The 10,934-nt window shown below is 61.7% G+C and overlaps 1 protein-coding gene across 3 annotated transcripts in view; it reads right to left on the bottom strand.

Annotated features, from left to right (window-relative positions):
* Positions 1-3,151: 3,151 nt before the first annotated feature.
* The window catches only part of IGHMBP2 (immunoglobulin mu DNA binding protein 2), a 41,046-nt gene continuing 33,263 nt past the window's right edge, over positions 3,152-10,934 (bottom strand). Inside the window, exons 12-15 of one of the 3 annotated variants that reach the window (XM_049892726.1) lie at positions 10,181-10,304; positions 8,015-8,968; positions 7,574-7,746; positions 3,152-4,314 (exon numbers count right to left, since the gene is read on the bottom strand). In XM_049892726.1, coding sequence (XP_049748683.1) covers positions 4,117-4,314; positions 7,574-7,746; positions 8,015-8,968; positions 10,181-10,304 — 1,449 coding nt within the window. In that variant the 3' untranslated portion in view covers positions 3,152-4,116. The other 2 variants (XM_049892728.1, XM_049892727.1) reach the window with 2 other exon arrangements.

Below are 10,934 nucleotides of genomic sequence, written 5' to 3'. Positions count from 1 at the left end.
GTCCCTGTTAGTCCGGAAGTTCCTCAGAAACCTGTTCAGCATCCTAGCAGCAGTCAAGCCTCCACTGACAGGCAAGCGGTGGCTGCTTACGAGGTGTATCGGCTGGGAATCGACCTCAAGTCTCTTGGATGGAAGGCGAGAGTCCTACCGCTGCACCGCGAACGCCTACTACGTGCAGAGCGCGCCGTCTCGTTTGATGACAGTGACAGCAAACACTTTCTGCACTTTTATTACGTGCCAGGCACTGTTCCAAGTGCCTTGCATGGATTAACTTGTTGAGTCTTCACAACCAGGTGATGAGATGGGTCCTGGTATTTCTCCCAGTTTACAGATGAGGAAACTGAGGCGCAGGCATTGCGGCACCTGAGAGGTGAGCCCGGAGCGAGCCCTAAGCCCGGGGCTCCATCCTGTGCCATTTCGCCCCAAGCTACCAGAAGAAGAAAATGGTAGGCCTTCCTCCCCGATGGCCCCAGAGGAGAGAAAGCAAGGCTGGCCCGCCCCTGAAGGGAACCCTCAGCTCTGGGCTCTTCCTTCTAAAAGGGCTGCAGGCCGCTCTCAGCAAGATCACACACGCTGGTGAGGACGTTTGGCGTGGGATATTTTTCCTCTTTTTGGGCTATCCTGTCCAGGCCAAACTGTAGGACATTTTACAAGCAACCAGCTAGTAACATTTTCCTAACAAGCTCCCTCTGGGGTGGGAAATGGAAACTTTGCATTGCAGCCTTCAGCCCTGACATTTTAACAATGCATCAGCCTTGGCTTCTGTGGGGGTCAGTGATGGACAGAGCAGGTGGGGAGCAAGGGCCACGTGCCCACACGGTGCCATCCCTGCCAGGGCACTAGGCCCTGCTCTGGCCTCACCAGCATGTGGGGCTGCCCACCCCTTGCTCCCCAAATTCTCTGCATAGTCCTGCGAGCAGGGGCAGTCCTCACGCCCTGCGCAGATGAGGAAACAGGCACAGAGGGGCAGGGGCGTGCTGACGTCACACGGCCCTCAGTGGTGGCTCTGGCAGACTCCAGTCCCTGCAATTCCAGAGACTTCGCACCATCTCGCCCCACATGCTGCTGTCCCATGCTCGGCGCTCTTTCTGGAGGGACAGCCCACAGAAAGAGCCTGTGGAAAGGTACAGGGCTGGGTCCCAGCTCTGCTCGTTCTCTAATGGCAAAGGGGCGCTGACTCGGCACTGCCTGTGCTGGGGCTGGGATACCCAGTATGATAGACAGACGTGGGCAGCACTGACCAGCAGGATTCTTAGAGCTGCAAGTGACAGGAACCGAACACAGCCTTTCTTCAGCCAATAAAGGACATTGGTTTGGGACCGGCGAAGGATAGTGTGGGTGTCAGGTGTGGCGGAATGCAGGTGCGTAGGCAATCATATAATACATCATCAGGCCATCCCAGCCCCCATTTGGGGCTGTTTCTGAGTTAGTCCCCTCCCCTGCAGACGTATTCCTCTAGGAAGCAGGGAGGGGGGCTGCCAGCCACCCCTGTTGGGAGGGGAACCTTCTTTTCAGCATCTATGTGCTGACCCCAGGGCAGAACTCTGACTGGCCCTGTTTGGAGTCGGGCCCATCCCTAACCACCCTGCAGTGGCCAGGACGGGGTGGTGCTCTGACTGAGCCAGCCAAGGAAGCTGAGCCTCCCCGTGCCCAGAGGGTCAGGGCTGATGACCAGAGAGGGAGAGAAAGCATGAGCCCTCAGCAGGGAAAGCAGCTACCACTGTGCGCCTCAGCAACCACACAGTGACGCTCAGTCACGTCGCTCCTGGCCCCTAACCACCCATCCACACGTGGGTCCCTGCGGCCTGGGTCCTCGAGGTGAGAGCCGCTTGCTGAACCTCTCAATGCTCAGCAGCGGTCATGTTCCTCGATGCTTAAATAACTGAATCAACTACGGTGGTCCCCGTCTCCTTGGACAACTCAGTCTACCACGGTGGCGGCAAGCAAGGAAGGCGTCTAGGTGGTGGCACAGAGTGGGGTGTCAGGCCTGAGCAGTGGGAGGGCACCCCATGAGGGTGACAGGGTAGGGTGTCAGGACTGAAGTGTGGGAGGGTACCCCACGAGGGTGAGTGGGGTGTCAAGCCTGAGTGGTAGGAGGGTGCCCCATGAGGGTGACAGAGTGGGGGGTTGGGCCTGAGCAGTGGGAGGGTGCCCCCAGGAGGGTAGCCAGACAATGGGTGTCTGGACTGAGTGGTGGGAAGGTATCCCCAAGGAGGGTGATGGCAAAAGGGGTGTCTGGCCTGAGTGGTGTGAGGGTGCCCCCAGGAGGGTGGCTGGGCACTGGGCATCTGGTCCGAATGGTGGGAGGGTGCCCCCAGAAGGGTGGCCGGGTACAGGCATCTGGTCTGAGTGGTGGGAGGGTGCCCCCAGGAGGTGGCTGGGCACAGGGCATTTGGCCTGAGTGGTGGGAGGGTGCCCCCAGGAGGGTGTCCAGGTACGAGCAAAGGCAGCACCGCCCAGGAGCACCATGCCCGACATGGAAGCCAGGCTGAACAACTGTGCTGCCATGGAGCAGAGGAGGCTCCCGGGAAGACAGAGCCCTGGTCCCATGGCCCTGGATGCTGTTGGGGGCCGAGCTTGGCTCAGAAGCCCAGGGGGCAGACACAGCAGTCAGCATCAGTGGGCACAAGGCTGCAGTGAGGGGTCGGAGGTGGGGGACCTCAGAGGGGATAGTCCACAGGAGCCGAGACAGACCCAGGCGTGACAGCGAGGAGGGGAGGGAGGCAGTCAGGGGCAAGCAGGGGCCAGTCACTCAGCAGAAGGTGCCCCCCCCAGCGCTGGGCCTTCCCCGCGGCCTCCTGGGACCAGTGGCACCTCTGCAGCAGGTGGCCCCTCTGACACCCTCAGCCCCGCTCTTCCCCTGGGCTCGGCTGGCGCTCCAGTTTTCTGATTCTAAAAGTCCAATTTGAAACCTTCATTCTGGTTGGTAGGACAGCCAGAAGCAAAACAGCGATGCTTTCTTCCTTCTCCCAGTCATCTGTTAACAAGAACTCCCCAGCCGGCAGGCCGGCAGCCCCTGCCCCTGCTCGGAGCATCACGGAGGCTGTCTGACGCCCTGAGAATGTGGAGCAAACCTTCGCTCGTCAGCCATTCAATAAAGTGACACCTTGGGCAAAAGGAAGAAGGTTCCTTTCAGACACGTTAACAAGTATACCGTGGATGATGCATATGTTTTTATTTTAAATAATTTATATCCCTTTGAAACAAATAACAACCTGAGACTAAGATAATGCCTCCCCTGAGTTTTGCTTCAGCAAAAGCTGGCAGAGAGCAAGGAGGACATCTCTGCCCGCCTCTGGGTTTGCAGGTGTCACCAGCGCGGACTCTGGAGGCTTTCCCGGGCCGCTTACCTAGGGCAGCCACATCCAGGCTTCCCCATGCCGCGTCCCGAGCAGAGGGTGGGCATGTGCAGGCACAGAGCCAGGGACCCTTGGGGACCAGGGAGAACGTTGCTGAGGCACCCAAGACCCTCCAGACTCTGAGCAGGTCGGGGGGCAGGCTGTCTGCAGCACTGTAGGACATCCAGGAAGGAGTCCCAGCAGCACCAGGAAGACAGACAGACTGATGCAAGATGGCCTTGGACTGTGAAGGAGAAGTGCTGAAACGTTCTCATGACACACCTGCATGCCCGCTAACAAGCCTGGGCTCCTTGTTACCTTTAGGTGCCTGACCCTAGTGGGCTGTGACAGTGGGTGTCACTCTCACAGGCTTCAGGCCAAGGCAGATCTCCAAGGTGGTGGAACCTTCCAGGCGCCCCTGGGAGAGCTTTGAGGATCCAGAGGCTGGGGTTTCTCTTTTGACTGGTGGTGGAGAAGGCACTGGGTACCAGGGCAAGAATTGGTGTCGGGGGCACACACTTCCCGGTCTGCCCCACATCGAGCAGAGACGGTCAAGGGTCAATGGCTCTATTTTCCTCTGAAGGTATTTTCCCCCTTTTGTCATGTCAGTAGAGCTTACTACTGGGGTCCAAAAGCCCAGCAGTCCCCCCACAGGACACCTCCCCCTCAAGGCCCAGTGAGCAGAGATGAGGCTGTACAGTGTAACCTATTGGGGGCAGCCCCTCACCCCTACCCACACTGCAGACAGACACCCTGGGGGCCGCATGGAGCCCGTCTGTCACTTCTCCTTGTCTTTCCTTTTGCTCTTCCTCTGGCTAGTCAGGGCATCCAGCTTGGTGTCCAGCCGCCTCTGCAGCTGTGCCCTCCTGGCGGGGTCCAGGGTCCTGTCCTTGGTCCCGCTGCCTGCGTAGAGCACACCCTCTCGGCTGATCCTCTGCCGGGCATGGGCACGTGCCCGCTCTCCACAGCCATGGACCTGAGAACACAACGGTCAGCACGTCAGGAATGGTGCGCGGGTGGGGGGACAAGACCTTTCCGCTCTGCCCGTCACAGAGCTCAGACCTGGGGGGCCCAGTGTGACTCTCCCTGCAGCAACCCGTCACCCTCCACCCCAGTTCGGTCTCCCCAGTGTGCAGAATGGGAACAGCAGCACCAAGGGTCCTTCCCAGACGTGACTGCTGCAGACACAGGCCCCTACGCCCGTCTTCTGCACTCTGCATGGTCTCCCACCACCCCCCATGCAGATCTGGTCAAGCCCACTCCCGTGCCTTCCCAGGCACCATGCTGCCACCCTGAGCGGGAAGTCCACAAGTGCCCAGCGGCCAGTAGTGCTGCCTCTGCACCTTGTCATCTCACACACACCCCACATCAGCCACCCTCTCCAGGGCCAGGGCTATTCGCCTGATGTCACACAAGGGCTGGGCATGCAGCAGGTGCTCAAACGTGTGCTGGTGAATGTCCACGTGGGGCAAGTAGCCTCTGTTTCCCAATGTGCTTCAATTAAACGCTAACATGACTCTTCCCTCTTTAAAAGGAAGGGAAAAGAGAAAAACAGAAGAAAACGCACATCCGGTGCTCTGTGGGCCCATCTGTACTCCTAGAACAGCCCAGGGCCAAACTGACCTCCTGTCTCGTCCACTGGAGCCTGCCTGCTTGCGGGGCCCCAGTTCACACCTGCATGCCGTCCCCACCACACGAGGGGTGCTGCCTTCGGAGCACTGGCGGGGCCCTAGTTCACACCTGCATGCTGTCCCCACCACACGAGGGGTGCTGCCTTCAGAACTCCTGGCTGGGCCCCAGTTCACACCTGTGTCTGTCCCCACCACACGGAGGGGTGCTGCCCTGGAAGCTGCTGGTGGGGCCCCCGTTCACACCTGACAGGACCTGCCTGCCCAGCTTGGCACAGTGTGCCCCACACCTGGAGCCCCCCGCACTGGTGCCCACCCATGTCCCCATCATCTCCCTCCCATCCTCAGTGAAGCCTGTACCCACCTGCCACCTCTGTCCCCTGGGGCTACCCCCCACCCTGCAGCCACGGGGCCCTGCCTACCCACCAGGCTGTTCCACAAACACAGGCGGGCTGTGTCATCTTTCCCGTGTGGTCCAGGGCTCCATGTCCACTATCCCAGCTGCCCTGCACAGCACCTGGGTGACGGAGATCAGACTCCGCAGCCCCACTTGATGGGGGCGGGGGGGAAGGGAGGCTCTGAGGGTGGAATCCCTGACGCCAAACACCACATGCCTCTGTACAGCCTCTCCTGCTCCTGCCCGCCTGAAAGCCACTCCCCCCCACAGTGCTCTTCAGCAACCAGACAGCTGCTCCTCCTCCCCGCAGTGCTCCTCGGCAACCAGATGGCTGCTCCTCCTCCCCGCAGTGCTCCTCGGCAACCAGATGGCTGCTCCTCCTCCCCGCAGTGCTCCTCGGCAACCAGACGGCTGCTCCCTCTCCCACAGTGCTCCTCGGCAACCAGACAGCTGCTCCCTCTCCCACAGTGCTGCTCAGCAACCAGACAGCTGCTCCTCCCCCCACAGTGCTCCTCGGCAACCAGACGGCTGCTCCTCCTCCCCGCAGTGCTCCTCGGCAATCAGACGGCTGCTCCTCCCCCCACAGTGCTCCTCGGCAACCAGACGGATGCTCCTCCCCCCCACAGTGCTCCTCGGCAACCAGACGGCAGCTCCTCCCCCCCACAGTGCTCCTCGGCAACCAGACGGCTGCTCCTCCCCCCCGCAATGTTCCTCGGCAACCAGACGGCTGCTCCTCCCCCCCACAGTGCTCCTCAGCAACCAGGCGGTTGCTCCCTCTCCCACAATGCTCCTCGGCAACCAGACGGCTACTCCTCCCCCCCACAGTGCTCCTCAGCAACCAGGCGGTTGCTCCCTCTCCCACAATGCTCCTCGGCAACCAGACGGCTACTCCTCCCCCCCACAGTGCTCCTCGGCAACCAGACGGCTACTCCTCCCCCCCACAGTGCTCCTCAGCAACCAGACGGCTGCTCCTTCCCCCCACAATGCTCCTCGGCAACCAGACGGCTGCTCCTCCCCCCCACAATGCTCCTCAGCAACCAGACGGCTGCTCCTCCCCCCCACAATGCTCCTCGGCAACCAGACGGCTACTCCTCCCCCCCACAGTGCTCCTCGGCAACCAGACGGCTGCTCCTCCCCCCCACAATGCTCCTCAGCAACCAGACGGCTACTCCTCCCCCCCACAGTGCTCCTCGGCAACCAGACGGCTACTCCTCCCCCCCACAGTGCTCCTCAGCAACCAGACGGCTGCTCCTTCCCCCCACAATGCTCCTCGGCAACCAGACGGCTGCTCCTCCCCCCCACAATGCTCCTCAGCAACCAGACGGCTGCTCCTCCCCCCCACAATGCTCCTCGGCAACCAGACGGCTGCTCCTCCCCCCCACAATGCTCCTCAGCAACCAGACGGCTGCTCCTCCCCCCCACAGTGCTCCTCGGCAACCAGACGGCTACTCCTCCCCCCCACAGTGCTCCTCAGCAACCAGACGGCTGCTCCTTCCCCCCACAATGCTCCTCGGCAACCAGACGGCTGCTCCTCCCCCCCACAATGCTCCTCAGCAACCAGACGGCTGCTCCTCCCCCCCACAATGCTCCTCGGCAACCAGACGGCTGCTCCTCCCCCCCACAGTGCTCCTTGGCAACCAGACGGCTGCTCTCCACCCTATAAGCAGCACACAGGATGGCCAAAAGGAGCCTCTCCTTTGGGGCACCAGGGTGCATGGTGTGAGGTCCAGATCTCACAGTCTAGAGGTGGGGGTGCAGCTCCTACAGGAAGAACAACTTGGAGGCTTGGCCCCCTGCCCTGGCCTCCTAGCAGGGACCACTGGCCAGCAAGCGCTCACCCAGCTCTGGGAGCCACTGTCCATACCTCACACCTGACCCGGTTTAAGCTCTGGACACAGATCTTTCTCACACCAGACACTCCACCAACAGGCGTTGTGTGGAGGGCCAGGGGAACGGACAGAGAGGAAGCCTCTCACCAGGGAGGGCCCTTTCTAGGTTCAGGGGCGGGCAGGGCTGGGCAAAGCACCGTGGACAAACGGCCACCAGCCTGGATCTGGGGGGAACGCCACCCCAGGAAGTGACTTGAGCCCAGCAGGACTGCTGTCTCCCCAGGCCTCACAGAAGACATGTCTGAGGAGCGGCCTCTCCCACCGCCTCGAGGACAGCCCATCCCCCCCCCAAGCCGACAGCCCCCGGCAGCTGGCTGGTACCTCGGGCAGGTGGTGGCTGAGGCAGTACCGGCGGCTGCAGTGCGGACAGAGCTGGCCCAGGGTCACGACACTGGCCGAGCACTTGGCAAAGCCACAGGTGTTGTCAGCCCTAATGGCAGCAGAAACCAGGGCGTCGAAGTCCTCCTCCACGGGAAAGGCTATGGCGGTGTGCCCTATGGGAAGAACAGAGTCAGTCCCCAGTCCCACGGAGACGAGCACCCGATGAAGGCCCCGCCGCCAGGCGCAGCAGGCGACACTCGGCCTGCCACGCTGACCCCGGCCTGAGGCAGCCCCCGCCACACGGTAAAAAGTAAGGGGTGAGACGGCAAACAGAGGTGGTGGCGCCTTCGTTCTTTTTGAGGACAGCAGGTGGGTTGCAAACGTGGCAAACCCTGTGGTCAGGGGCACGCACACTGAGGCCTCGTTAGCGGGCCAACTTACCTTTTCCTTCTTTCCTCTTTTTCTTCTCTGACAGCCTCCGCGTCCCCACGCCCGCCTGCCCCTTCGTGGCCAGCTGCTCCCACCGGCCCGCCTCCCTCTGCAGCCGTTCCAGGTGCAGTGCCTTCAGGTCCAGCGGGTCCCCGCCGCAGCCGCCGCTACTGCTCAGCTCACTGCGGGGGTGCTCGGCCTGTGTGGGGCTGGGGGGACGCTCGGCACGTACAGGAAGGGGGGGATGCTCAGCCGGCAGGGGGCTAGAAGGACGCTCAGCCTGAGTGGGGGTCGGGGGAGGCTCAGCCTGCACAGGGCTAGGGGAGCGCTTGGCCTGCGGGGGGCTGGAGGGCAGCAAGGCGGGGCCGGTACTCTTGCTCACAGTCACACGCCGCCCCCTGCCCTCCCCAGAGCTGCTGTGCCTCAGCCCCATCTCCTCAGCGATCTGATGGACCCGCATCCTGTCATGGGCATTCAAGGAAGCAGGAAACTCCAGCCTTGTCTCCTCGCTCGCCACAAACGCCGTGATCATAGCCCTGAAGTGGTCCTCATTGTCTCTTCCCTCCACTGGCTCCGGACCACCCCCATTTAGGCTGGGCTGAGAAGGGGCTTCAGAGCCCGAAGGCTTAGCATCCAGCTTCTTCTGGTCCAGTCTGGCAGCTCTGGCGGCCCAGCCTCCCGTCTGCTGCCCGCTGCACGGAGGCCTCTTCACCTCCGGGGCCGAGCCCTGGGCCTTCACGCCTGCCGGGCCCTGGGCGCTCTCATGGGAGTAGTTCTCGGGCACGATGTCATCGAGGTACTCAAAAGCCGTGCGCACTTCCCCGTGCTCCGTGAAGTAGCCCACCAAGGTCTTCAGAAACGCGTGGTTGGTGACGGTGCGCGAGTCACAGACAATTGCCACGTGGCGGCGCGCGCGGGTGACAGCCACGTTGATGCGCCGGTCCTCAGCAAGAAAGCCAACTTCACCTGCAACGGAGCCACAGGTGAGCTGAAGAGCAGGTCCCAGACCAAGCGGTGGTGGTCAGGCTCTGCAAGCCCTGGCCAACAACAGTCCTGAAGGGCATCACACTCTCACCGCTGGCCTGCACGTGGCCTCTGCCACCACCCGCTCTCCCTCCTTGGCCACCGCACAGCCTACAGGACAGCTGTGATGACACCGTACCCTCACACATTCTACCAGCTCACCGCTGCCAGATGAGAACAGCTCCATGCTATCTGATTTGGGTCTTGGTAGCCACCACGCTGTTCCTAACTCCCACCTAAATGCGAATTCTCCCCCCAAGCCCAGACTCAGGAGACAGCCTGGGGGTGTGGCTGCAGCTGACACGTGAGAGAAAGCACAGGGTGCTCCAGAACTTCGTTCCCTTTCCTGCCCATCACCCTGCCTCCCTTCTACTGAAAGCTCTCCACAAGGCCCGTGAGCTAAACATCACGTGGGCAGTTTTCGTACTGAACCGCAGCGGCACAGAAACCACCCATAGAAGGGGAGAAGCTCTCTGGGCTAGGCAGTCCCACCGCTCTTGTTGGCGTTGTGGCCCTTCCCGGCCAGCCCCAAGTTCCCAGCCCACCTCCCGTCTCATTCCACCACACCGACCTCCTCCCAGGTGCACATTCTGCCTCTCCACCTCTGCACTCTGCCCCCACCTGGCGCATCGGGCTTGTGCCGCTTCCACTATGACGCACCACTCAGACGCTGTCTTCCCGGGACAGGTCCCGCCCTGCCCCAGCAGGCAGATTCTCTGGGCGGGCTTCCACCAGGACACACATCCCGCCTCACTGCTTCACTTGATTCCACATGGATCATGTCTGCCTGATGCGAGCTTGTCAAGGACAGACCCTGCGCTCCACCACCAAGGTCCCAGCAGCCGGCCTGGCACCCACAGGAAGCCACTCTGCATTGCGAATTGTTGTTGCAAGTTGCCATCAAGCTGATTCCAACTCATGGCGACCCCCCGTGTGCCAGAGTAGAACTGCTCAACAGGGCTTTCAAGGCTGTGACCTTTCGGAAGCAGATCGCCAGGTCTGTTTTCCAAGGTGCCTCTGGGTGGGTTCAAACCACCAACATTTTGCCTAGTAGTTGAGTGCTTACCCGTGTGCTCCACTCAGACACTCCTCGCCCTCTGAACAAGTAAACACATTTCTGCACTGTCCTGGTGGGACTCTGGGGAGGCCACGAACCTTTCCTGTTGGACCTGACGAGGGACAGTATCACAGCCTCCTTCTCTCGCCCCTGGAAGCCGTCGACCGACTTCATTTCCAGCTCGGGGTACCTGTGGGCAAGGCTCTGCCGGAGCAGGTCCACCTGAAACGCCAAGCAAGGCAGGACATGGCTTTGCCACACGCCCTGCCCCCTGCTTCAACCGCCACGGCCAGGGGAACCCTGTGGGAGCCACCCTGGAAACACGGCTGCAGTGACTACCCTGCTCAGAGGCCCCAGGTTAACACAGACAGATGACACGTGAACGGGTACAACATGACCCCATCACGGGAACCTGGCTGTTCCTTCTGACTCCAGATGTTGCCGGGCTGAGCACACCCTCCATGTGATGCAGCAGGAAGGGGCCAGCGGCTCCCACAGGCCCGGCAGGACGGGAAGGGGGCGTGTCTGTCCCACCAAACTGGGTGGGCTTCCTTCCTGAGCTCACGGGTGCTGGGAGGGGAACCAGGAGAGAGGCGAGAGGAGGCGGGAGGGAGCGACACCTGTTGCTCTGCTTGTCCACGGCCTCCCCTGCTCCTCCAGGTGGTCGTTCCTGTCTGCTCCCACTGAGTCGGCCCCCGACTCATGGTAACCCCGTGCACAACGGGACTGGCCCACTGTGGTGCACAGGGTTTTCACTGGCTAGCTTTCAGATCTCCAGGCCTTCCTTTCCAGTCCACTTAGGACGCTCCGCTGAAACTTGCTCAGCATCACAGCACCACGCAAGCCCTGCTG

The sequence above is a fragment of the Elephas maximus genome, chromosome 7 (assembly GCF_024166365.1).
Source record: "Elephas maximus indicus isolate mEleMax1 chromosome 7, mEleMax1 primary haplotype, whole genome shotgun sequence".
Classification (NCBI taxonomy): domain Eukaryota; kingdom Metazoa; phylum Chordata; class Mammalia; order Proboscidea; family Elephantidae; genus Elephas; species Elephas maximus.
Note: the sequence above shows the minus strand (reverse complement) of the source record. Positions and strands in the feature narration are given on the sequence as shown.